This window comes from Dipodomys merriami, unplaced genomic scaffold (genome assembly GCF_024711535.1).
Source record: "Dipodomys merriami isolate MVZ:Mamm:240054 unplaced genomic scaffold, mDipMer1.0.p SCAF_4, whole genome shotgun sequence".
Classification (NCBI taxonomy): domain Eukaryota; kingdom Metazoa; phylum Chordata; class Mammalia; order Rodentia; family Heteromyidae; genus Dipodomys; species Dipodomys merriami.
This window is the reverse complement of record NW_027205603.1, coordinates 12,307,102-12,333,915: the sequence shown is the minus strand read 5'-3', so window position 1 is coordinate 12,333,915 and position 26,814 is coordinate 12,307,102. Positions and strand designations below refer to the sequence as shown.

General features: G+C 46.2%; 1 protein-coding gene across 1 annotated transcript; it reads right to left on the bottom strand.

Annotated features, from left to right (window-relative positions):
• Positions 1-21,154: 21,154 nt before the first annotated feature.
• Calml5 (calmodulin like 5) lies at positions 21,155-21,654 on the bottom strand. Its single transcript, XM_069991738.1, has one exon. The coding sequence runs from the start codon at positions 21,652-21,654 to the stop codon at positions 21,205-21,207; it is 450 nt and encodes a 149-aa protein (XP_069847839.1). The 3' UTR covers positions 21,155-21,204.
• Positions 21,655-26,814: the final 5,160 nt, after the last annotated feature.

Here is a 26,814-nt window from a genome sequence, read left to right as displayed (position 1 = left end):
TGGGTAAACTCCCACTCATTCTTCAACGCTCAACGGAGCCTCAGCTTTTAGAAGCAGCCTGTCCTGAGTTCCCCACATCATTCCACTCACCTGTCCTTCACTCACCCTAGCCAGGTGCTACCCCCTCTGATACACTGCCTTCTCCCCAGGTTGAGTATCATCTTCTCTATGGGTCTAAACGTTTATTGGTCTCTGCGTCTCTCAAATTGCCTGACGCAGAGGATTTGCAGCTGTAACTGCTTTGAATGAACCATAAAGACTTCATGATTTCAGCCCTGTGTTATTGCAAGTCCCTGGCAGAAGGAACCAGCTGCCCAGAGACCCAGAGCCTTGCAGATCTGAAAAGATTCTCTGGTAGCCAGCTTTCACCAGGGCTCCAAGGATCACACCCTTCTGGCATTCACGTGATGGATTGAACTGGTCCATTAGAAGAAGACAGATAGAATGAGATAGAAGTGACAAGGTATGGCTTCGGAGGTCAGGCCATACGTGGTATTGCCAACCCTTGCTATCCCCGTCTTTGCGTCTCTTACTCTGTCATGTTGAGTATCATGATGAACACAAGCTGCCCTATGAGGAGATGCATGTCTTGAAGAAACTGTCTTGAAGACAACCATCCCAACTTGCCCAGTATGGGATGACATAGCTACTCTCACTAGCTTCTTGACTATAACTGTATGGAAGATTCTGGGATAGAACCTCTCAGCTAAGTTGCCTAAGAGAAATTATGAGCTAATGCACGTTTGTTGCTGCTCTAAGCCACAGGGCCCTTAAGATTTCCATCATGTAGCAGTTAGTTAACAAAAAATGGAGTCAGGGCCGTGTTATAGCAACAATGACAGTCCCATAGGAAAGCCAGTACAGCAGCAAATCACCAGGAGGTGGACCAAACAGAAAGAAAAAACAAGAAGTAATTCCAAGAAGAGACATGGAGGCCTTGTTTTCTGAGGCTCAAAACAGAAAAGCAAGCCACATAGCATTCACTGGGCACTGTGGTCTGAGGCCCGAGTCGCGCACCCTGTGTTCCTAAATCCTATGTTCCAGTGGACACAGGCAAGTAGCCTGACCTGGAATGTGCCAGTCTTTCTCAATCTCTCTTCCTGATGCACATGGGAACAGACCTAAAAAGGAGTCCACTTGTCAGTGAGAATATGGGTCAAAAGCGACTTCAGAATGGGAACCAAGCCAGCTCCTTTGGTTTCTTGTAGCACTGCCCTTTGCAGCCTGATGGAATGGAGCTCTTCTCTCTTCCCTCCTTCTTCTCTCCTCCTCTCCTTCTCTTCTTTCTTCCTCTATTTCTCTCCCACTCCAAGTGTTTCTTTTTTTAATTTTTTATTTATTTTTTATTGTGAAAATACTGTACAGAGGGGTTATAATTACATGGGCAAGATAATGAGCACACTTCTTATCAAGCATTGTAGCCTCCTCCTTTGTTTCCCCTTCCCATCCCTTCCCATCCTCCCCTCCAAGTGTTTCTTATCATCCCAATCTTCCAGGCACAGCAACGATGCCAGCCTTTCCTTAGCACGCAAGTGGCAGCTAGCCATGTGGCCAAGAAAGGATGTCTGTCAGGGAGGCCTTGGGCATTCATTCTGTTCATACATTCATTCATTCCATTCTACCTATTCTATTCTCTCAGATATCAGTTACCAGAGAGGAACTCCCTCGTGACTTAGCCATGTGTTTACTCTAGAAGTTAGAACTGAGCTTTCTTGGAAGTCATTCAACAGCATAGCATCAAACTTATCGAAGGCCCTACTGGATATTGGCCTTGACTTGGAAGGCCCAACCTAAGTCAGTGACAAAGTTCAGACTAATCAGACAACTAGACCCCACTTCGGCCGGTGTCCACACCATGGCTCTGTCTGCCCAGATACCATCCTCTTTCTGTAGTGAGGGGCCCAGGAGTTAGGTTAGGGTCATGCTGGCTGGGAGGAGCTTATGATCATTATTCTTCATCTTAATCAAGTTCTTATTACTGTATCATGAAAAAACATAGGCAGAGAGATCTTGTCACTAAAATCTGAAGTCAGGGTTGGAATGATGTGGCCTAAACTCAAATCTTGGCAGTTTTTAAATGTGCTTTGTGACACCTGGCGGTGTGGAGAGGAAGCTTCCACAGCTGAGGCCCTTACCCAAGGGACTGTGGATGGAAGACACAGTCTACAGGTTAGAGGCTGTGGACAGACAACAAATGAGGGTTTCAAATAGGAGCCACAAACCGGAAGTCACAATGCCACGCACTCTGCTCAGAGTGGTGGCAATCAAGTTGTGCCTCCCAAAGGCCAGGAGTCTGTGGGGACGAATTCCTTTGGCTCCGTTCGATGATTCTCTTGGGAAAGAGAGAGGGAGACCAGCTCATTTCTCTGCTCCTGCTATAAATCTGATTTTAGGAACACTCTTAATGCCAGTCCCTAACCACTTTTATTTTCTGCACATTATTTGTTGCTTTGTGTGTGTGTGTGTGTGTGTGTGTGTGTGTGTGTGAGAGAGAGAGAGAGAGAGAGAGAGAGAGAGAGAGAGAGAGAGAGAGAGAGAGAGGCCTACAATGGTAAGATGTAGAACCAAAAACAAAGGAAATTTATACCAATTTCAGCAAGGGCCCTCAATGGCTCAAGCTACAATATGAAAATGTATGGGGCTTGGAAGAATCTCAGTTAAGCGCCCCTTCTCCTGTACACTGACTTGTAATGCCCCTGAGGAGATGTGTTTGCCTTCATCAGACCACCAGGCTGACTAATTTTCATATCAGACCACAGGACCTTATGGCACAAAAACAACAGAAATGAGACCACACTACCTATCTTGAACAAGACAGGCAAGACTCCTTTATCGGGACTTCAACTCAAAGGCAGCCAACTCAATCCAAAAGGAAGTGGTGTTGACCAAAGGTGGCCACAACAAAGGAACCAAGACATAGGCACTTGCTGATTTTCTAGAGTTGGTTGGCCGGGGAGGCGAGGAGGAGGCTAAAGTTTTGTAACTGTCCATTAGTCATAGTTTCAAAAGATGTTCTTGGGAGCAAACATCTTGGCCTTCTTTTGTACGGGCTCCTTGGAGATGCTGGGTCTCTCTTGCATACACAGGCTTGCCTCATGATTGGTTCTGCGTCTTACGATTAGGCTGAGGGACGATGGGTGCTTGTGTTTTGAGAAAGCACAAGAAACACATGCCAGCTCCAACCAAAAGTAGGCCAAGGGAAGGCTGTATTAGAGTCTTGGATAGAACATTTGTCACATAGGCCATGTCTACACACAAGAGCTGAGTAGAGTTTGGCTTAAAGTCATGGCAGTGGAGATGCCAAGTTCTTAACCCCATTTTACTCATCTAGCAGGTAGCTATAGGTTCAAGTGAAGAATCCGTGCTTTGAATGTTTGTGAAGTCACCTAGGCAACCGTTACGCTAAACCATAAATCAGAGGTGTTATCTCCAGCAAAGCTAGTGGGAAACTAATAAAGTATTGCTTAGCTGTGACCTCCATGATTAGTGATTTTTTTTTTAAGTTAGGTAGAGCAAGTGAATCCACAGGACTTATTTGGGCTTGTCTTTGGTGACAATTCAACCATGTCTTTATCATTTGTTTGGCTATCTCAAATCCTGCTAGTTTTAGCTTTTTGATCTAGCCTTAAGGGGTTCCTACTTGATAAGCATTCTGGCTTTGTGACCTATTCTGGTGTTTTATGACAAAGCTCATAATAAAGGCTGAAGAAAACACATAGCATTGTTTTAATGGGTAATAAGTTAAGTTAAGGGCTCAATGTTTATCTGACTTTTGGCCCCTTGTGACAGTCCTCACCTGTCTTTTCTCCCTGGCCCCTGCTTCCTGACCTGGAGATAATCTCTCTGTCCCTAGAGATGTTGTTTCTACCACAGATGTAGACCCAAGTGGTCAGAGGATCCAGGAAACTCTGGTCTCCAGGGCTGATGCTTAAGTTGCTCCCTGATTTGTCTGTCCTTCAGGCCCCTCTGGGAGACCTCCCATGTCACTGGGGGTCCAGGCTCAGTATTATCTCCTGGGTGGCTCTGTAATCCCTCACAGACCTTATCTGAAGCTCCCTGGGTGTCCCCTAAAACTTAGCAAAGTGTCACAACACCCTTCCCTAGACTGGGGGCGGGACTTCCACCAATCAAGTCTTTCAGCCGCCTCCCATTTCCTGATCCAGTGTCCTCAATCTTGGGCTTTGGGCACCCCAGAAATGCAATATGAAGAGAGAAGGATTGGGCCTGGAGACAATCACTCGCCCTCCTGTCCCTTCACAGGAGAACCTATCTAGCTTTGTCATGTCTAATGGGACTTCCAGAGTTACTTAGTCCACGCCCCCTTGGTTTTAGAACCTACACAAGCTTACCAAGAGGACTGTTGAGATTTTCGGTCTCTTCTGGAGTTAAGCTGATCATCAGGTCTAATTTCCCCACACCTCAAGGACAGAAAGTGCTCTCTCATTTTTCATACTTCAAGCTAAACAGTACCAAGCATTGTAAACATCCATGTTTCTCTGCCTTCCCTTGAGGCCTCTAAAAAAAAACCCAAATCTATAGGTTACAGACAAAAAAAAGACCCTCAGCAGAGTCCCCATGAGTAAAAACAGAAGTGATGAGGTCCTAAGAAACTTGTGTAAAGCACTGGAGAAATGAATCTAAAGATACGGTGCTGTATCTTCAGAAAGTCCCACCTAGAGCTGAGACCAGACTTCTGCTTCTGTCTTACATCTTGACCTCTGGGGCTGGGGGAAGGGTCTGGAACAACTGTTTCTGTGTCTCATGTGAGGGTACACTCTTCACCATCAGGAACCAAGGGAGGGTACCATCTGTGGGATCAGAACCAGAGATGAGGGCTCCATGGCTTTGGGTCAACCCAAGTCTGTCTCTGTATCTCTGCCCTCTTCTCTCTTGGGAAACTTTGGCCAAGCACAGCCCTCCCCAGCCTTGGTTTCTTTCTTAGTAAGACTACAAGTTGGAATTATATCAAATGTTGATTCATTGGAGTACCACCAACTCTGTTTTCCATTTTAAAATACATGTCTACCTGCTATTTTCTCATCTGTACTTCCAGTGTTAAGTATATTTTAAATGAACCCTTTATCGCTATAAGCAGTGGGGAACTGGCTTCCTTTTCATAGAAAACAAAAGGGAACAGTACAAGAAACACATTGCAATCAAAATGTTACAAGGCTCTGCGTAGATTTTTTTTTTTTTTTGGTCTGGCAAGGAAGTTTAGCCTGCACCTTTTCTGTGTGTAAGTCTTAAAACCATCCCAGATGCCATCACAGGTACAGGATCCAAACTGAGGCAAATTCTGGATTTTGCTATCTCTGTCATCCTTTTCAGGGCTGCCATGTTGATTATTTTGATTATTTTGTCTGTGCCTTGCATTTCTTTCCTACCTGCTCTCTACATGTCCCTGAAATAATTATAACATACAAAAATACAATCCACTGCTCTCCATGTGCATGTTTTGTAAAAGGCCTTTTCCCCCCCTTTCTATTTCCATAGCAGAAAAGAGACCAGCATTGTGTTTGGGCAGAGATAAAGGGCTGTGTTTGCAAAGTCCCTCCTGCTGGCCCTGATAGATATCATGGCGGTTCCTGACAGGAAATCACTTTGTGCCTCATGGAAAACCTGGAGAAGGAAGCAGAACAGCCCCAGTGGAGGTGGTCAGCCTCCACCCAAAGTCCCGTAGTGAAAAAAATTCCATCATTTCAGGACAGGGTCCTGAAGCCCACAGAGGCAAGGGTCACACATATTGCCATGAACGGCCAGCCTGTAAGGAAACACACATATGGTCGCCTCCTACTGGGTCCTTGGGGCCATGTTCATCTGGCCCCAAGTGGTTTTAACTTCTATCCCTGATAAAGACTCTGGAGAAGGAGCTATCAGTCTCTATTTTTTTCTCAAATGAGCAAACCATGGCTGAGGGGGGGTCTCTCTGCCCTAAAAGCTAACTGGACTCAAAACAAACAGAAACATCTTGACCCTCTTCTCATATTCTGTCACTTTTTCTGCACCTCCCAGTTCTTTCAAACGTAGCACCAAGACGGGTCCCGTGATCTCTTGTGACAGAGCCTCGGCTTCCTTCTCTATCTTCCCATCCCCACTAGTCTCTTCTAGAAATCAGACAGCTGAGACTTCTGAGACCCCTGAGTGTGCTAATGAGCCTGGCCTTCTTCAGAGGCCTCACAAGTCACCCTCAGGAGTGTCCTCCCCTGCTGATGTGGAGCAGTGCCTCTCGTCCTGTCTCCTCTGTCCTGAAGGGCCCCCCACCCCCTAGCCCTTGCCTGAGACAGTTACCTAGCTATGCAAAGCCCCAAATCTAAGCCTGGGGCAGGCAGATCGTGAACCAAGGTCCAGACGGACTCTGTGTGCTGAGGCAGGGATCAAGTAGAAAGCAGGAGGCCCAGCCTCAAGATTTTATCTTACCTAAAAGCGGGAAGTGACTAGATGTGGTAATGAGCGACTGTAATCCCAGCACCGGAGTGGCTGAAGCAGATCTCAAGCTTCAGATGAAGTTAGGCGATAGAGTAGTTCAAAGCTTGAGCTACCTAGAGACTGTCACAAAAAAAAGTAAACTTGATTTCATTTCCAGAATCTTTTTTTTTTTTTTTTTTTTTACTTACAGGGCTTTACCATTAGTTATCTCTGTGACCCAGGAAATATTTCCTCCTAGCTGGAGGGACCTTTGAGAACATCAGTTCCAACAGCTCCCAACTCTTTCCCTACCAAGGACTCCTTCCATTCCCTAAAATAAAAACTTTTATTTTTACTTTTGGTTTTGGTGCCAATCCTGGAGCTTGAACTCAGGGTCTGAGAGCTGCCTGTGTCTTTGCTCAAGGCTAGTGAGCTACCATTTGAGCCACAAGTCTACTTCCAGCTTTTTGGTAGTTAAATGGAGATAAGAGTCACTGGAGGGCTGGGAATGTGGCTTAGTGGTAGAGTGCTTGCCCAGAATTCCTGAAGCCCTGGGTTGGATTCCTAGTACCACATACACAGAAAAAGCCGGAAGTAGTGTTGTGTCCCAAGTGGTAGAGTCCTAGCCTTGAGCTGAAGAGCTGAGGGACAGCACACAGGCCCAGAAGCAAGCCCTACGACCAACAAAGAAAAAGTCTCACTGGCTTTCCTGCCCAACTGGCTTTGAAATACAATCCTCAGATCTCAGCCTCCTGAGTAGTTAGGATTACAACATGAGCTATCAGCATGCAGCTTAAAAATCGTTTTTGCCAAACAAACCATAATGATATGTAATGATTCATTGGCTTTCTTCCTTTAGATTCATTAAGAACATGAGAGAGAGGAACTCATCAGAGTCCTGAGCAATGCTGAGAAAACACACTGACATTTTTCACCCTCTTTTCAGTAGTTTCTTAGGACAATGTAAGCAAATACCACAAGTCGAGTGGCTGCAATCCTGCCACAGTTTAGGAAGCCAGAAGTCTGAAGTCAAGCTGTCTACAGGGTTGCTTCCTACCAGAGGTTCTGAGGGTGAATGTATCCCAGGCTCCCTTCCTGACTCTGGAGGGTTTATAGAAATCCCTACAGGTTCTTTAATTTAGAACACCATCCCAATCTCTGCCTCCTTCTTCATGTGGTCTCTGTCTCTATGTCTATTTTCTCTTCTCCTCTCCTCTCTTTTTTCTTTCTCCAACCCTTTTTGTTGCCTCTCCTCCCCCTTCTCAGGACAGCAAACATTCACTTCAGGGCCCACCCTACCTCCAGAGCAGTCTCATGCCACGGTCCTTAGCTTAAGGACATCTATCAGGAGTCTATTTCTTAGTAAGATCACTGACATTCACAGGGACTAGGGGTTAAGACACAAGGTATTTGGGGAAGGACTCCATTCAATCTAGTACATGGTTTTACTGTTAAGTTCCACATGAATGAAGGCTGAATCTGTCCTGATCTCCATGATAACATGAGCTCCTTGGCAATTGGCATTCCAAAACACTTACCAACTGAATATATGAATTCTAATAGGAGGCAAAGATGTTTGACTATTTTTCTCCTTCTGTTTGGGTGAGATAAGGTTCTGTCGTACTTCCCGCTGTGGTTTGTCCTTCAAAGTTCACGGGCTAGAAGCTTGCTCCCATGCAATGGTACCAATAGGAACTTTAAGAAGTGAGGTCTAACCAGGTACCAGTGGCTCATGTCTGTAATCTTAATCAGGAGGCTGCGATTTGAGGATTGCTGTTCAAAGCCAGCTTAGGAAGGAAAGTTTACAAGATTCTTATCTCCAATTAACCTCCAGAAAACCGAAAGTGGCTCAAAGTGGTAGAGTACTAACCTTGAGCACAAAAAGCTGAGTAATTTATAAGGAACAGAGGTTTCTTTTGGTTTATGGATCTGGAAGCTGAAAAGCTCAAGGCGAGGCAGCTGCATCTGGTGAGGGCTTCATGCTGCCTGACAACATGGCAAATGACCCCACAGGAAAGTAGCCAGTGGCATCTAAAGAAAGGATGGCCTTGCTTTACCACTCCCTCAGTAGCTAATCCAAGTCATCAAAGTGGGCGTAAATCCTCTGTGGGCATGGGACCCCTGTGTCCTACTCACTTTCTGCTAGATCCCACTTCTTTGTTTTATTTTATTTTATTTTGTCCATCATGGAGCTTGAACTCTGGACCTTGGACTTTTCAGCCTTTACATCCATAAACCAAAATAGACCTCTGTTCCTTAAAAATTACCCAGTGTCTGGTATTTTACTATAGCAACACAAAATGAACCAAGGTACCCCCTAAAATATGGTGGATATGTGTTTCTTTGGAAACCTGTTGGTTTTTTTTTTCAAGGTTGGTTTTTTAAGGGTTGTTTTTTAAAAAGTTCCTCAGAATAAATAACATTCCTGGCATCCACTCCGTCTGCATGAAGAACAGATGAATGCTGAGGCACAGGAGTAGGACTGGCATCTTTTACTTCACATGGACCAGGAAACGTCCATGGGCAACTTCATGAGAGCCTAGCCATACAATATGCACAGCTTGTTCCTGATGATAACTTCAGTAACAGGTCATGTAATACTGTACATATGCCCTTGGCTTTTGCTTATTTGTTCCCAAACTTTTCATCCAGATCTTGGAAATGTTTGCACCTGGATGTCTTTGCCTTATACAAGTTTAGTTGGAATGCATCAGGTCCTGAGTGATTGGGACAAGAAGCTCCCAAAGTGAAGTCATTTGGTGACCCCTCATCCCATCCCAACACCCATCCACCAGTCTCCTTTCACTTCTGTTGCCTTTCTGTCCATAGCAGATTGGACCCTTGATATAACAAGGTCAGGCCAGGCTGCAGGTCTTGGGGGTTGGCAGGGGTGCACTGAGGAGGTGGGGTAGTGAACCGAGATTCTCAGTTGGCACACTGAGATGGAGGTACTGTGAAAGAAATAGCCAAATCATGCAGCATTGTGATCAAAACAATAGCTAAAACCATCTCATACAAATTGGGAACACAGGGTTCCTCTTGTAACTATTGGGCTGATCGTCCCTGTTCTCTGCCTCTTGGTGGGTGAGTCACTGATCACACAGCAGGTCTTCTTTGTCCTCTCTGTCTGAACAGACTCTGGTTCAGAAGCAAGGAGTCTGGAAATGAACATTATGAGTACCTTTATGTTAGTGGTTCATGATAGTAAAACAGACACTGGTGCTGGGGTAAATTGAGTGTACAAGACAATGACACAGATCAGCTGTCCTGTGCTAGTGGGTGTAGGGGAAGGGGGCAGGTAAAAGGAGCAGCTCAAGCCAAGAGCCTGCGGCAGGCTGAGGGACCACCTACACGCCTGCCTCCCCCAGTCCCCCTCTTTCCCAGCCAGCTGGCTGTCTTCTCTCCATATCTCTGGCATCTCCCACACAAGACCAACACCAAAGGGTGTGGCTGAGTTGCTGAGTGCGGACTCACCCTGATAATCACACTGGAAAGAATGTACATCGTTCACTAGCCCTCCAGACACCTTTAAGAAGAGAAATTTCAGAGTAGAATCCCAGTGACCTTGAAGAAAGAGCATTAGGTGACCTTCAGGCAGCCTGCATCCTCCCCCTTGGGCCTGAGGATGGATGCCCTCCTCAAAGGCCCTTCTCAAAGTCAGTTTCTCTGAGAGGCTGATTAGAAATGGGGTGCTCTGCAGTTTTGGAACCCCAAACTCTCTCCTGAGCCCATAATACCCAACATTTAATAAGCCCCCGAGATCTGGCTAAAGTGTCAGGCAGCCTGAATCTGCCAAACATGGTTTTGGCCTGGTTGGTCATACAGTGGCTCCCAGCAACATGGTGCCTCTCTGGCACCATGTTTCCCCTTGAGCTCCTCTATGCGTTCTTCCTGACGAATCACCAGGATCTCACACCCTTCCTGGCAGATGATTGGGTGGTTGTGATTCTTTGCTGAGGATAGAAAAGGAAAAGAGACAGGAGAGGAAGGATAGAGAGGAGGGCTGGGGGCAGACAGGGAGCTCCTTTCTCTCCTGGGGCTCAACTCTCAGGATGGTTGTTTTCTGTATGTATGGGAGAAGACCTTATCACCTCTTCCTCCCTATTTCCCTACGTTTTCAGAAACCTGGAGTATCTCCAGAGGAATCTCCCATCCTCTACTAAGGATGTGGTTAGACTAGGTGAGGGAGTAAAAGGTGGGGTTCAGACACTGTCTGGGGCAGCATGCTCTGGAGAGGCAGGAGGCCCTGGGCTTACAGGGAGAAAGAAGGCAGGCTTGCTTACTGACCATTCCTGCTGACCAAATGCCTCTCCTGTGCTCTGCTCTTGGCCAGTACTGTCCAGGTTTTAGAGAAGTCCTGGGCTTGGCCCAAGGGGTTAGACACAGCATAGTGTGCCCTGTGGGAAAGGCTGAGCACTTGGATGAGAGATCACACAGTCTTTACCCAGTGTCTCCAAGATTCTGAGAAGTTGGATGGACTTTCACCATCGGACAAGGCAAGAGGCCAGATGCTCTGATGCTGGCTGCTGGGACAGCCTCAACCGCCAGCAGAGCCTGACCTGATCCACAGCAGGAGCAAGGGCAAGACTGAGCCTGGCAGAGGCCAGGTGTTCACGCTGTCTCCTCCCCAACTCTGACTCCTCCACAGCTATTCACAGCCAGAAATGACTCCATCAGGGCCCTGCCAGTCTCTCTGCCATTCACCCCCAGCCTCCTCTGCTCTCTGCCTCCACCCTCCTCTCAATCTTCATCAGCTCAGGCTCAGGTGAGCAAATTCGCCTCCACAGGTTTTCTGCCACACCTCACTTCCCACACATCATCTTCTTAAAGCAGAAAGCTCTGACCATATACCTCCTCTGATGAAAAACCTTATTTGGTAGCAAAGCACCAGCCGCTCATGCCTGTAATCCTAACTGCTCAGGAGGCTAGGATCTGAGGATTGCAGTTCAAAGCCAGCCTGGGCAGAGATATCAAAGAGACTCTTACCCAATTAACCAACAAAAAGGCAGACGTAGAGCTGTGGCTCAAGTGATAGAGTGCTAGCCTTGAGCAAAAATGCTATGAGAGCAGGAGGCCCTGAGTTCAAGCCCCAGTACCAACACAAAACAAAACAAAATACCTTATCTGGAGTTGAGGATATAACTCAGTCGTAGAGTGCTCGGAAATAGCATTTGGGAATCCTGGGTTCCATCTCCAAAACCAAAAGAAAAGAAAAGAAAAAGGATAGCAAGAAAGCCAATCGAATAAAAACTTTGCATTTGAGCTTCTAGAGCAAAGAGAGTCAGTTCACTTAATAATGGTGGAAGTTAGGTAGAACATTGGCACTGCTCTGGGGCTATTGTTCTTCTCAGTTTCTCTACCTCACTCGTTTATCACAAAATGGAGGCAGACTCTACTCCCACTCCCATTTCAGAGCTGAGAAACTCATAAGCACAAAAGCATTGCTGACCTGCGCAGCTGGACAATGGCTTTTCCAGAACTTGAATTCCAAACTTTTCAATTTCTTTTTGTTTATGGTGTGGTGCTAATTCCATAATCGACTACTATCTCATCTCCCAGAAAAGGCACTTGTCTTTATTCATATGGGGTCTCTGCCAAGAATGTCCTCCACAAGCTGAAGGCATCCCCCATCTCCAGTGCCAAACTTAGCTCCAGAGCTACCTCCTCCAAATGTCTGCACCTTGCTCAGCACTCTCCAATCCCTGAACTGCAGAAAAAGGCACCTGCCAGCCCCTGAGCTCGGTCATTTGTAGCTATGGTGCCTCTCCTCTCCCTCAGAGGGCAGAGGCTGATGGCACTTCTTTTGAGCCCTCATAGACACACAGTAGCTGAAACCCCTAAGAACACATTTGCAGAATGACTGAATGTATATTACCAACACACGTCTTGCCACTCAGTTACGACCACAAGGATCTGGGTACAGGAAACTGTGGCTCTTCAAGAGCACTGAGATTTGATGTCCATCTAGGTCATAGCTCAACCTAGCAACACAATGGGAGCTCTGGGATCATTGGAGTCCCAGGCACCCAGTATCACCAGGTGATGAGTGGGCATCAGCTGCCAGGCCACCGGCAAGCACTACCCACTTCGACTGGACCAACCAGCAGACCTCCCACCATGGAAATCTGTGACTCTGAACACTTGTCCCTTGGTTTCTTCCCTTCTTTGCCAACCAATGTCCCCAGAGGCATGGAGCAGCTCTTGAGTGTGGGCATGCCTGGGTAATCATAGTTTCCGAGGACAAGTTAGAGCAGAAGTTCCTAATCTTGGCTTCTCAATCTTGGCCGCATAAGCACCTGGAGAGCTTAAAAAGGACTGGCCCCTCCTCATACTGGGGATGGGGAGAGAGGGGGTGAGGGGAGAGGATCAGACAGGGGCACAGGCTCACAATGGCATTTTCCCAAAGCTCCTGGGGGCGCTTTCAATGGTTTCAGCTAGGGTTGAGATTCACTAGCTGCTAGCAAAATGTGAGGGACCAGCTGGCAGACACCAACCTCTAGTGGCAGGAGAGGAGGCCCCTGCAGTTGAACCTCAGATGTGCACAGCCCAGAGAGAGTAAACAACACACACAAGCAAGAAGCAGCCTGCAAAAGGCGGCCTTTGGGCCCTTGCCCAGATTTTAGTCATGGCAGAGAGAAGCCCAGGGTGGAGCCAAGTGAAAAGGGCTGTGGTCCGAGCAGGTGTTTGGGGTGGGAAGGGGGCCCAGGGGGGCGGGCGGGAAGGGGGAATCAAGACAGGTCCTGATTGCACAGACAGGCTGGTAAGAGGTCTCGTCTGCCCCCTACAGGGCAAATGACTTTAGTCCCAGTGTATTCTGGGTATGGCGGCCATGTTTCTGTTTGTCAAATTTGAAAGCTGGACTAAGTCTTGAGAGAAAATAGAATGGAATGTTTTGTGCCAGTCTTGTTCCTAAGAATCTGGAACAGCTGACGTTTCTTGGAAATGCTGCCTTAGCTGCCTGAGTTCTGGGTTGCAGTGGCATGCGTCACCACCTGTACCTAGCTGCTTGGTAGCTAACCCTTTCTCTATCCTACTGGGTCACACGTTGTACAGTGTCTGAAGTCATCCTTAGGGCTGGAGATAATTAACACCTGTGAGGAGGGACTCTCCCCCACCCCCACTGCCTGCTTAATTGTGCTTATCCTGGAGGGTTTCCTTCTAAAACAAACATACTCCAGGAGTTGCAATCTGGTTCAAGCCTTGATGGATTTTGAAGGAGAATGGGACTTGCTCACCAGGAATTCTGATCCAGGTGTACTTTGATAAGAACTATCCAAACAGTGAGGGACGTCATTCAATCACTCACTTGAAAAGGATGAGTGGAAGACAATGAGCCAAGCCACACAAGCCACACCGTCCAGAAGGCAGCCAGGAGGAAACATGACCAGGACATCCAAGAGGATTGGCCATGGGCCAGTGAGGGATGGATATAAATTTCAGGATTCAAATGATCCAGAGGGAATCCCATGAAGACAATGTATTGTTTGGGGGATAGCATTTGAAGCATCAAGACTATCTCACTGGGTCTGGGAAGGTGGCTCAGTGGTAGAGTGCTTGCCTTGCATGCATGAGGCCCTGGGTTCGATTCCTCAGCACCACATAAGCAAAAAGAAAAAAGCCAGAAGTGGCGCTGTTACTCAAGTAGTAGAGCACTAGCCTTGAGCTGAAGAGCTGAGGGACAGCGCCCAGGCCCAGAGTTCAGGCCCACAACTGAACCCCTCCTCCCCCCCAAAAAGACTATCTCACCTCAAACAGCTTATTAATTGAAGGACTGGAAGGGGGAATTGTGCTTTAACTTAGTTTTGGTTCTGTTAAAGCTATTTTCAGCCAAGCCATTTGCAATAGGTTTATAGGTCAGTTCTGCTTAGTAAATGTCAGTTTTATATGTGAGATTACTCTCCTGAACACTTATCACAGACCTAAAAACACATGTAACATACCCATTTGACTAAGCTAGTTAAAATAGCTGTGAATTAAGATTGGCACTACAGCAACAAACTAGACTTCAAACCTATTAGGAGAGAAACATGTTCTATGTATACTTTATTAAAAATCCTTGATATTGGAGATGTGTACAATGGCCGAACCCTGAAATGAACTGGGTGATCTTCCCCCAAATCATAGCCTCAAAGTACAAAGTACAAAACCAACCAACCAACAAAACCCCAAAGGACTTTAACTCTGTCAAATCGTGGTACAATGGGAAGGTGAATTGACTGCAAGTAGAGTAGTTCACTAAGATCAAAGTAAAATTAGATGAAAATAAATATTTAAACAGTATAACTAAAGCTCCCAGGAAATATTCAAAACCTGTTAAGATAGCTCTTCCCATGTGAATCTCACTAAGTCCTCTTTGAGACAATGTCTCATGGTGTGACTCAGGCTAGCCTTGAACCCAAGACCCTCCTGTCTCAGTCTCCCACTCAGCTCAGTGTTAGGGTCCCCTTTGCTTTTTACTACTATTTTGATTATCTTCCCATTGTTGTACAAAGGAGTTTCCATTGCATGTATCAGTTTAGGAGTCTGATGCTTCTTGATTATCCCTCCCAACCCCACCCAGCCCCTCAGAAAGGGTTATTTTGCATGGTTTGTTTGGTGATGAATTGAGAAATAACAGGCAGCACTGGCACTGACAGAACGAGTCTTGTGGCAAGTTGACTTTCAGAGAAGCGCCTTTCAGAGAATGGGGTTTCCCTGCCTGACCCAAAGCCTCTTTGGCTCCATGGGGTGCTTCTTGTACCCTGTTTACTCTGCTAAATGTTCTTGACTTGGACTAGGAGCCTTGGGGAGCCTGAGCCAGAGAAGAGAGCCCACTGTTCTCCCTCTGGGGCCTACAACGTGATGTGGAGCCAATCCTGCGGCCATTTCTGTGCGTGTTCCATGGGGAACAGATGCCACCTGGACTTCTAGAAAAAACTTTGGTCTGGTGAGTTCTGCCCATCCCTCCTCTCTCCTACTCACCCAGGAAACTACTGTAGCAGCTCCTAGGGGACCCTGCAGCACTGCTAGGGGGCGGGGTGGGGTGGGGGTGGGGTGGGGAAGGGCAGTGTGTGATCTTCCTAAGTACTAGAATTCCAGATTCCATGTTCTTCTCAACACCTCACTCAGAGGCCCGGAGCAAATCACTGCCCCTGGAGCAGCTTCTTCCCTGTGATACCGAGGTTTCTGTCACTTAGCCCTTTTGTGGTCCCATCACACACTGCCTTGCTTAAGAATAGGATCCTCAGGGATAATAAACATATGGCCTCAAGGGACCTGTGTCTAATATCCTGTCTTTCCAAACGGATAATGTTGCAGATGAAGGGTTATAGGACTTCCTCCTCAGGCCAAATTTCTTAAAAGTAGAAATGGTCACCTGGACAGGAAGCCTGTTCCCCGACTGGGCTCTCCCCCACACTATCGTCAGCTCAGAACATCCAGCCCCAGCCTTCTTTGCAGGGACCATACCCAGCTCCATCCCCTGCTTCCACTGCCCAAGTTCCAGCCCTGCTGCAGCCATTTGGCCTCCCTGATATTGGGTGAGCTTCATGGCTGGGGCAGGCTGGGCCTCTGGGAATCCAGATCAGCTCCTCAGAAATGACACATGCTCTGATAGGGTCAGAGACCCAGAAACTCAGTCCAGACATCCTGTCTTCTTCATCCACATCCCACTTCTTCTCTGTTATGGCTTAGGTTCTTAAACCCAATGCCCATAGGACAGAGGCTTGGTCAGCAGCCTTTGTTGCCACTGCAAAGTGGTAGAATCTTTAAGAGGTAGTACCTAGTGGAAGGAAGGAAGTTAGATCATTGGGTACATGCCCTTAAAGGAAATATTGGAACCCTGGTTTCTTTCTTTTTCTTCTTTTTCCTCCTCTTCCTCCTCCTCTTCCTCCTCCTCCTTCTTCTAATTCTTATTCTTATTCTTCTAGTCCAAATAAACCTTTCTTCCTTTCAAATTGACTATCTCAGTTAAGTTGATGATCTTAGGACTGGAGGCGGAGCTCAGAGGTAGAGTGCCTGCCTAACAAGTACAAGGCCTTGAATTCCAAACCCAGTACCACAGTGTCACTGAACTAAGGGACATGTCAAGAACACTCACTCACTCACTGCTGATACTGAATACCTACAATGTGGCAGGGACTACACAAGGCCACATGCAGGACTCCAGAAGCAGACAGTCATCTCAGGGACCTCTCATTGGAGCACCTCCAAGGCCCACACAGGTACTGATCCACGGTTAGGCTGTCCTGGGTGTGGGCCTTGAGTAGCCTCTGCTGCTGTCTGTGGGAATTGCACAAGATGGTAACTTCGTAGTTTCTGGTGGTTCAACTACCATCTCTCATTTTCCAAGACATCTTGGATTTGCCTACTTCTCTGTCTTATTCTGAAAGCCCTAGGTAGAGACATCCATTCAGTGTAGTGTTAAGTAGTCACATTAAAAGCAATGATGTATATATATACATATATATACACACATATATATATATGAAGAAGCATCTGTGGTTTAATATTATATAGAAAAATAGTCTTTAGACATCTGTATGATACCATTTGTGGAAAGTAAAAGTACACACAAATAGATATATGTGATGAATAAAAAAGCAGGGGGGAGAAAAGATAGACTATGTTCCAGAATATTTAGATGTGACCTTTGAATAGAAAGTCATTTGAGGTTATATGTCCTATGGTTTTTGTTTGCTGGTTTTCTTGTCTCTGAGACAAGATCTTACTTTGTAATCCAAGCTTGCTTCAAACTCATGATCCTCCTGCATCAGTTTCCTGACTGCTGGGGTTATAAGCAGCTTTTCTACATTTTATCTTGTCACCAGTACTTATGAAGGAGTGGGGGGGGGTTGTTTGTTTAAACAAACAAACAAAAAAAGGTCTCACTCAATTTCAGTGACTAACAGCTGCAAGTTAATGAAAGACAGATTAACAAAAGTCACCAAAAAAAAAAAAAGTAAAAACTCAAAAGAAATGATTTGGCTTGTGAGTCTAACAAAGAGTGATAGATTATGGAGGGGGTGATACAACAAAGGAAATCATCATCCTTCTAGCTGTGCAAATTGTAGGCAAGTACACCTATGGGAGACAGAGATGATTAAGTAAGATGTGTTATGTCATCTCCAGGGGAAAGGGTGTCTTGGGTGATTGACTCATTTTCTCCTGCCGGGTGTGGGAAGAGGGAGGAGGCACCTTAAAGAAAAGCTTATTAAGCTGGAAGTAGTGCTATGGCTCAAGTGGTAGAGCGCTAGCCTTGAGCTAAAATGCTGAGGGACAGCGCCCAGGCTCAGAGTTCAGGCCCCATGACAAAAGAGAGAGAGAGAGAGAGAGAGAGAGAGAGAGAGAGAGAGAGAGAGAGAGAGAGAGAGAGAGAGAGAGAGAGAGAGAGAGAGAGAGAGAGAGAAGCTTATGTCTGATCTTGGGCAGAGAAGGAAGTTCCTTCTGCATCTACTAATTCTCAAACCAACACTACACTAAAGTGTCAAACTTAGGAGATTCCCCTTTCCTTCTTCTACTGACTTCTTTTTCAATGAACACAAGTTCTCTAAGGTTATTTTTGATAGTGTCTATTAACTATATATAAAATTTTCATTGTATTTCTATACCATATAATTATAATTTGATCAATTTCACCCTGTTTGCTCTTTCTTATCCCTCACTTTTGCATTTTAACTAATTTTAACAATTTTTATTTTCATACGTGCATATGGAGAGCTTTGATCATATTCACCTCCTCCATTCTCTCCTTTCATCCTCAGAGGTCCTGTTATACATTCATGTTATGCTTTTTAAAAAAAAATCTAGATTCCATATATGAGAAGACATGGGGTATTGTCTTTCTGAGTCTAGAATATTTCACTTAATATGTGATTTAATGTTGTATCCATTTAATGTTGTATCGTTCTTTATAGCTGAATTGTATGCCTTTGTGTGCATGTACCACATTTTCTTCATCCACTCCTCAAGTGATGGATACCTGAAAATTGCTTCAAGAAGGATTAAAGGGATGAGGTAGAGTGAGAGAGGTTTTGAGGTTAATCAGGAGTCAGGTTGATTTGGTCTGTGGAAATATAACAATGAAACTCTCCCTTGTACTGCTGTTGGCTAATTAAAAACAAATAAATAAATACCTATCCTCTGCTATCAAGTTACCTTCCTGAAAGAAAAGAGAATCAACACTGAAAATACTGAACATATTCTTAGAATTTGTTTTAAAAAAGGGAAAATACAAAGCCTTTCCTTTTATGCCAATACTGGGACTTGAACTCAAAGCTTTGTGCTCTCACTTGGCTTTTTCATTCATAGCTGGCACAGTATCACTTGAGTCATACCTCAAGTGCAACTTGTGACTTTTTGGTGGTTAACTGGAGATAAACATTCCCACAGGCTTTTCTGCCTGGGCTAAACTTTGATGATCTCAGATCTCAGCCTCCTGAGTAGCTAGGAATATAGGTGTGAACCACAGGCCCTTGGCACGTCTTAAATTTGACTTTATTTTTCCATGTAGACCTTGGAAAACTTCCTCTGGAGCTACTGAGGAATCACTCGGTGCTGGAAGATATCCACAGTGGCTAGACTCACTGACAGAGCCGAGAGGAACACATAAGCAATGTGTGAGCACCGAAGAGACCCAAAGGAGGGCAGAAAACACGGGAGGGAGAGCGGGAGGGGGGCGTGGGTAACTGTAGACTGAGGAGCCTCTCCTAGGAGGGGGCTGGCCACTCCCAATATGAGCCTGTGTGCTCAGTAGGAATAAAGCAAACACCAGTGGCCACTGGCCACCACAGCTAAGCCAGAATGAGGGAGACAGCAGGACTGGCTGGTCTATTTGGTAACCGCTCCCCAGGGGAGTTGGCTATGCCTCCCTCCCTGCCCTGAAGGATCACCTCTGACTCAGCTCAGCTGTGATGAGACTGGCATCGCCAATCATCTGAGCTGAAATTCTACTCTACATCTCAACGAAGGAGGAAGCAGAAGACCTGGTTTGTGAAACAACAGGCAGCCTGTGGGCCTACGACTCAAACCCAGGCAGCAACACCCGGCCCAAGTTAGCATAGTGGCCCTCAGTCCAGGTAAACCTCAGTCTGTCTTCTCCAGCACCCCTTTCCCTCCCTAACTTCTTTCTGAGACCCACCCTTCAGACTGAAGCCCAGAATGAACCCCCTGGAGGCTATGAGTGAGCCAGAGCCCGAGGTCTGGGCAGCAATGAGATATGGGTCCTTGGGCAGCAGCAGTGCCTGGCCATCAGCCTTGGAAACGCCCCACAAGACCTTGGTCCTCAGCATCTAACTAGCCAGTGGGCTCCACCTCCAGTGCCTCTTGTACACTCAGGGCCCTGACTCTCTCGCTTCTGCTCATCCATACTAGGTCTCATTTCTAGGGTTCTACCTTTTCCTACCTTCCTTCCTTCCTTCCTTCCTTCCTTCCTTCCTTCCTTCCTTCCTTCCTTCTTTCCTTCCTTCCTTCCTTCCTTCTCTTCCTTCCTTTTTTCCTTCCTTCCTTCCCTCTTTCCTTCCCTCCCTCCCTCTCTCTCTCTCCCTTCCTTCCTTCCTTCCTTCCTTTCTTTCTTTCTTTCTTTCTTTCTTTCTTTCTTTCTTTCTTTCTTTCTTTCTTTCTTTCTTTCTTTCTTTCTTTCTTTCTTTCTTTCTTTCTTTCTTTCTTGTGCTGGACCTAGGACTTAAACTCTGAGCCTAGGCTCTGTCCCTGAGATGTGTGTGTGTGTGTGTGTGTGTACTTAATTGGAGATAAGAGCATCACAGATCTTCTGCCCAAACTGGCTTCAAATTGCTATCCTCAGAACTCAGCCTCCTGATGATAGGAGGATTATAGGCATGAGCCACTGGTGCCCAGTGTCTACATTTTAAAATTATCTGTAAGATCACATAAAGAGACATACTCATATACACATAAACACACACACATACATATATCATATATATACATACACAATTGTCTAGACCTACATACACATATGAATGTCCATATAAACCCACATACACATATAGAGATAGAGACCCATAAATACACACATGCATTCAGACATAGACATATGCACACATAGATATACTCATAGATAACACAGACATACAGAGGCAGACATACACACATCCTTTCTTTAAAAATTTTAGGTTAGAACACATCATGTGGTGTGCAAAGGATATCCTGCCTTGGGGGGTGGGTGGAGCACTACCGGTCCTGAGCTTGGGCTCTTGGCCTGGAGTTTGCCCTGCAGCTAGATGGACCCTTCCTTGAAGACAAAGATACCTGCTGCCTCCATCTCTCCCCACCGTGTATCACCACTCACTTTCCTCTTCCTCAGATATCAGGAGAGACAAAGGGTGGACTATGAGACCTACGCAAGTCAGTTCTTCCACCAGGATGAAGTGATACAGACTGGGGGCGGGGGGAGGGAAGACCAACAAACAACCAAACAAAAACCCACCTGTAGAATTTCTACCTTCCAAACACCAAGCACACAGCAGGACTTTGAATTCCTTTTATTTAGACCAATGACCCTGGGAGGAGGGTTCCCATTTCACTGTGAGAAAAGAGGAAGAAGAACCAGCCTGAAGATGCCATCTTTTGCCCACATTCAGAGGGTGAAGATGAGCTCCTGAGCAGCCTCAAATGGTACAGGGTCCAGGAGAAGGACAGCAAAGTCTTTCTTCATCCATGAAGCCATTTCCCATCCACCAACCCAGGCTTATCCTTGATAGCCCCACCCCCAAAGCAGAGACCCTGTCCCCCCAGAAGGTGCTCAGTCTGGTGGGTGGGTGTCCAACAGACAGACAGGGTGGGGCTGGAGGCCTGTAAGTCTCACTTCTGAGAGAGGATGGCCATGAACTCCTCGTAGTTCACCTTGCCATCCTTGTCTAAGTCAGCCTGGCTGATCATGGTATCCAGCTCCTCCTGCGAAAGCTGCTCCCCGAGCTGGGCCATGGCCTGCTTCAGCTCATCCACACTGATGTGACCATCGCCATTCAGATCAAAGGCCCGGAAGACAGAACGTAGCTCTTCTTCAGTGGCCCCGCCCTTCATCTTCTTGGCCACCGCTGTCAGGAACTCTTGGAAGCTGATGGTACCATCACCGTCGGTGTCCAGCCGGGCAATAAGCTCCTTCAGCTCGGCCTCAGACAGGTTCTGGCCCACAGCCTTCATCACTTCGCCCAGCTCTTCGGTATTGATTTTGCCATCCCCATTCTTGTCAAACCTGGAGAAGGCCTGGTGCAACTCTGCCACCTCCTCTTTAGACAGCTTCTCAGCCATGCTGCAGTCCCTGACACCTCGTAGAGAGCTTCTGACCTGCCTGCTCGTGCACCTGCTCTTCCCAAAGCTCGGGGTCCAGAGCTCAGAGTAGTTGCTTGGGAGCTGAGGCAGCGTCTGTCTATCAGAGGGCAGAGCTGAAGACAGTGTGTTTGGGATGGGAACCCCCTCCTTTTCTGCGATTGGAGCGAAGGGAGGAGAAAGGCTCCCCACCCTCCAAGTGTCCTCAGGCAAGATCCTCCTCCCAGGGAGGGACACACCAGCTCCAGACAAGAAATGCAGGATTGCAGTGGGAAGGACCCATGGGAGTCTGGTGTTAACGGGCATGGGGGGGCTATAGATGGTGGCCTACCAGTCGCTCCTGACCACCCCCCCCCAACCTTGACGGCAGATCACTCTACGGCAAGAACCCAGGAGCCAACTCCCCCACAGCAACCCCAACTTCACAGAGACTAGGGCTTGAGGGGGACTGAGGGAGAGGTGAAGCTGTCCTTTAGGGGGCTCCACAATCCCCCCAAATCTGCCTGGGTTCAGCCAAGGGCTTCCATCAAATTCCCAGTGCAGGACAGGAGTTAGAAGAGTACTGGCTGCCCTTTGCTTGCAGACAACAGGAACTCACATTGCATTCACACCTTCAGACCCTTTATGCTAGAACATTGTTATTATTAATTTTTGTTGGTCATGGGGTTTAAGCTCAGAGTCTGGGCACTGTTGCTGAATTTTGTTTGCTTTTGTTTGTTTGTTTGCTCAAGGTTAGCACTCTACCACTTTCAGCCACAGCTCTAGTTTTGGGGTGATTAATTGGAGCTAGAGTCTCAAAGACTTCCCTGCCTTGGGCAGATCTCAGCCTCCTGAGGAGCTAGGATTACAGGCATGAGCCACCAACACACAGATGTGGAACGTTATCTTATTAAAAGAAGGTATGAGCAGATAAATAAATAAAAGAAGATATGAAGTCTGATTTCGGAGGAATGGGAAAGACTTTATCCTCTCTCCAGGACAATCCTCATCCAGCTCAGTGAATCCTACAATCCTATCCTATTGCTAAGTCCAAGGTTCTTTGTACCAAAGATACTTGGTATGCATGTAGAGAAGGGGGTGTAGGGAACAACCAGGGTTAAAGTCTTCCCTGAATGCTTTCTGGGAAAATGACCCCAGAGCGACTGAGGGGTCAGAAGGTACAAAAGAGGGCATAAAATAATGATGTCTTGACTTCCCTACCATTTTACTAGGTATCAGCCGGAAGCACAACAACCTACCGAGAATCTCCCAGGGCCCTCTGTCTGATCTGCCCTCCAGGAGGAAACCTATCCCCACCCATACCCAGTGTATCAGGGTTGAGACCAAGAACTCAACCCTCATGGGATTGTCCCTAAATCCTTCCAGCTGTCAGACCCACATTCGTGAGGGGACATCTGCTGTGAGAGTCCCATGATGACTTTCTCAAGAAAGTCCCTTCTTGATCTCCATAGATTCCTTTCCCCTTTCCCATTCCTGCCTGAAACAAGTTTCTTCGCTCTCCTCCTGAGAAACTTAACAAATTTGACCTCTCTGGTTCAGCCAATCTAATAGGTCAAGCATTATCTTCCTCACTAAAATACAGCCTATCCTTCTGTACTGCCCATCTACTGAGTTCGGGAACTCAGAGGTAGAGAATTAGCAAAGAGAGTGTTTGAGTTGCCTTCACTTTATTTTTAGAAAGACATCTTGAAGAAGGAGACCTATCTCATCTTTGTATTGGAATAATACAGAGACCTCAATAAATATTAAGCAACCAATTTCTCAATGAAACAGCCAACCAGTTTTGGGTGGAGAATACCACTCAGGCCAGCGACTGAAACAGGGGAAGCATTCTGTTTGGTAAGAGACGCAGGAAGGGTGGAGGAGCTCTTGGTGACTGGATTCAATCACACTCCTTTATTAAAAAAAAAAAGTCAGAGATATCAATCTGTATGTGAAATTTCCTTTTCTTCTCATCTTATTAGGAGGACCTATGATTAAAATCTAAATGCTTCATAATTATTGTCTTATTATTTTTCTTGAATAGTAAATGATACGTTGCAAAAAAAAATTAGATTTGATTGCGCTCCTGGTTCCAATTCTATCTAGTGGTATGGAAATGTATGTCTCAATATCTTGCCTTTAAATTAGGATGATGCATTGACCGTATCTAAGGAGATTACTCTGATTCAGAGTATCAAGCTCAGATCAACACAAGGTGTGTTACTCTATGACAAACTTCCTGTTCAAGGTCGAGCTAATTCACCTTTGATGCAGACCTCAAGAGAATATCTACTTGAAGGGAGAGCCCACTCTCAGTTTCATTATCATTCTTTTCTTGGTCGAACTGAAAACCAGAATGTATCCACATTGAAGTGGTAGTAAGCCTGCTAAGGTACAGGCCCTGAACCTAAGCAGCCTTTGACCATACACTTAAACCAATTCCATTCTATGCAAGACAGGGCTTCTTTTAGAAAAGCATTTCTCTGAGTCTCGCCATGGGACAGGAAAGTGAGATGCTGCTAATATTCTAGAGGAAGGAAATCTAGAAATGAATGAAGTCTAGAAAAATCCTTCACATGTACCCTCCCTTCCTCTTCTCTGAGACCAAATGCTCCTTTTAGAACATGTACAAACACTGAAGTGCTTCAGTTTTGTCTTTCCACCCAGTCCCCTGCCTCATAGGTCACAGCCTTAGAATAGCCTCTTAGGATTGGCCTTTGGGCCAATGAGAAGCTTTAGGAAAGGGGACAACAACATGAAATTTGTTGGCAAATCTTAGTTGTTCTTGCTTGAATTTCTTTGTCATTTGTAGCTCAGGTGCAGGTGTGGTTTCATGGGTGTCTGTATTAACCTGTAAAATAAAAGGAACAATGGATATTGTCCAACTAATGAGGAGCCCAAGGCTAGTGCACCCAGCTACTTGCTCCTACTTTTACAGCTGAGCTCCCTGGAGCCAAGTAAGAAGCAAAGTCAGACAGATCAGTAAAAGACGAAAAGAAGGTTACCATCTCTCCCAGGCATGGTGCTGTGCCCTTGCAGGAGCTAAGAGCTTAGGAGAGCTGAAGCTGAGTGAGAAAGAGGTTTGAGCTTTGAGGATCAGGACACCAGGAACCAGATGGAAAGATAAAGACTATGGTTCACAGAAGGAGAGAAGAGCACAGGCTCATAGGCCTCTTGAGCCTTTTCATTAAGTACTGAAGATGGACTCTTCTTCCTAAGATATGGCCCTTCTCTGCCTGTCCCCTCATAGAAGCATGAACTCTTCCCAGGGAGAATGACTGTGTTCCTGGGGGAAAAGAGGGATAGAGGGCTTCATTGTGGAAGGATGGACGGTGTCAGAGGAAAGAGAAAAACTTCCCCAAGGCTCCTGGACCATGGTCTGGGGACAGGAAGGCTAAGCAGTCCTGGGCCAGGCTTGGTACCATAGCTGTGTGTACATGTATGTACTTGTGCAATAACATGTGCTCTGTGTATGTTTATGTGTGTAAGTACACATTTATGTGAAAATGTATGTACATATTCACTGTGCATATATATATACATGCACACTTAGGTATATATATATATATATGTATATATATATGTATATATACATGCACACTTAGGTTTGTGTATGTTGTTATGTATAAAGGTGTTAGAAAGAGGTGTAGGGGATGCTTGTCCTTCAATATAGGGGCTCAAAACCAGTGACTAAAGCTGACTGCTTTCATGTACACTAGACCCCAGCAACAAATAAGACACCTATATCTAGTGTGTCCATCCTTGTGTGGCTCTGTGGGTGAAACACTCAAACAGGTCTTGGAGCCCAGCCCAGGGCAGGAACTCCCCTGGCTCCTGTAGCTTGTAAGAGCCTGATTTCACCCTCAAACCTGAGCCATTTCTGTGGGGCTGGCACAGCGCAGCTCTCCCAGCGAACAGGGTCACTGCCTCCCTCTGGGATAGGATCTGGGGGAGAGAACCTGGAACGGAAGGCAGCTCAGACCCCCTCACAGTGTTCCTCAGCACCAATTTCACTCATTTTGAAGGACCATGTGGACCAGGCTCCCTGCCAGAGTTGTGCTAGATAACATGCTGAAGGTGAACATGATCCATAGGCGATCGCCCAGTGAGGACTCCAAAGTTGAAGCTCAGTGTGATTGCCTGTTGATCAACAGTAGCCATTCTTGGGCCAGAAAGAGTCACCATCTGAAGTCACCCCAGGGGGTCCCCTGGGAAACCGCTGGCTGTTGTGTTCTCATGGAGATTATGCCTGTGCTTCTCAGGTGAGGAGAGGCTTTGGGCTGATGAGATTTGCTATTTATTTAGTGCCACCTGCCTAGACTTGTCTGGCTAGTTGGCGAGAGCTGTCCTTCCCCCACCACCCTCCTTCTCCATCCTTGACATGCCTGGGAACTTGGCAGGACACTGACACACTCAACACTGTGTCCTAGATTCAGGGTCCATGCTTCAGTCCCCTCCCCCAAAAAAAGGAGCTAGCCAAGGTCATCAACCAGCAATTTTCATCTAGTAAGACTGGTTCTGGGAGTTTTGCTTGGAACTATAATCCAAAGCATCTAGATTGCCAGGAACCCAAACACCAGAAAGAGTCCCACCATTATAATGGTGGCCGTGACACCTATATATACAAAAATCTTCTGGAGGAGTTCAGATGTAATTCACTAAATGTAGGTGGAAGGATGTACAAAGTAAAATTGAAGCATGTTTAAATTCATCTGGAAACACAGAAGGTATAAAGTTAAAAGATGCACCTGTTGGACTCTCACAGGCAGCTCTCCTCATTGAGCTGTGAGCTTTATGTTCGATGATTCAACCGAATGGAGATGGAACAAATTGTACCTGTAGCTAGGTACAGTGGTTCACACACTTACAATCCTAATTACAAGGGAGGCTGAGATTGAGAGTTCCAGGTCAACTTGAGTAAAAACTGGATGAGACCTTATCTCAACAGAAAAGATAGATTTGGTACCTTTCATCCCAGCTAGGGTAAGAAGCATAAATAGGAGGATCACAGTCCAGGCCAGAAACATTTAGTATGTTGTAGAAGTTTGACAAAGGTTACATACACATATATGATTACTTTGGGAGAAATACTGGCCTGGAACAAAGCCTACATTATCTGGAGCCTATACAGGTGTATGTAAAATTATCTGACATGAAACC

What these genes read in the sequence shown, in the direction of transcription:
- Calml5 (XM_069991738.1), bottom strand. Translation starts at nt 21,654, where the DNA reads ATGGCTGAGAAGCTGTCTAAAGAGGAGGTGGCAGAGTTGCACCAGGCC.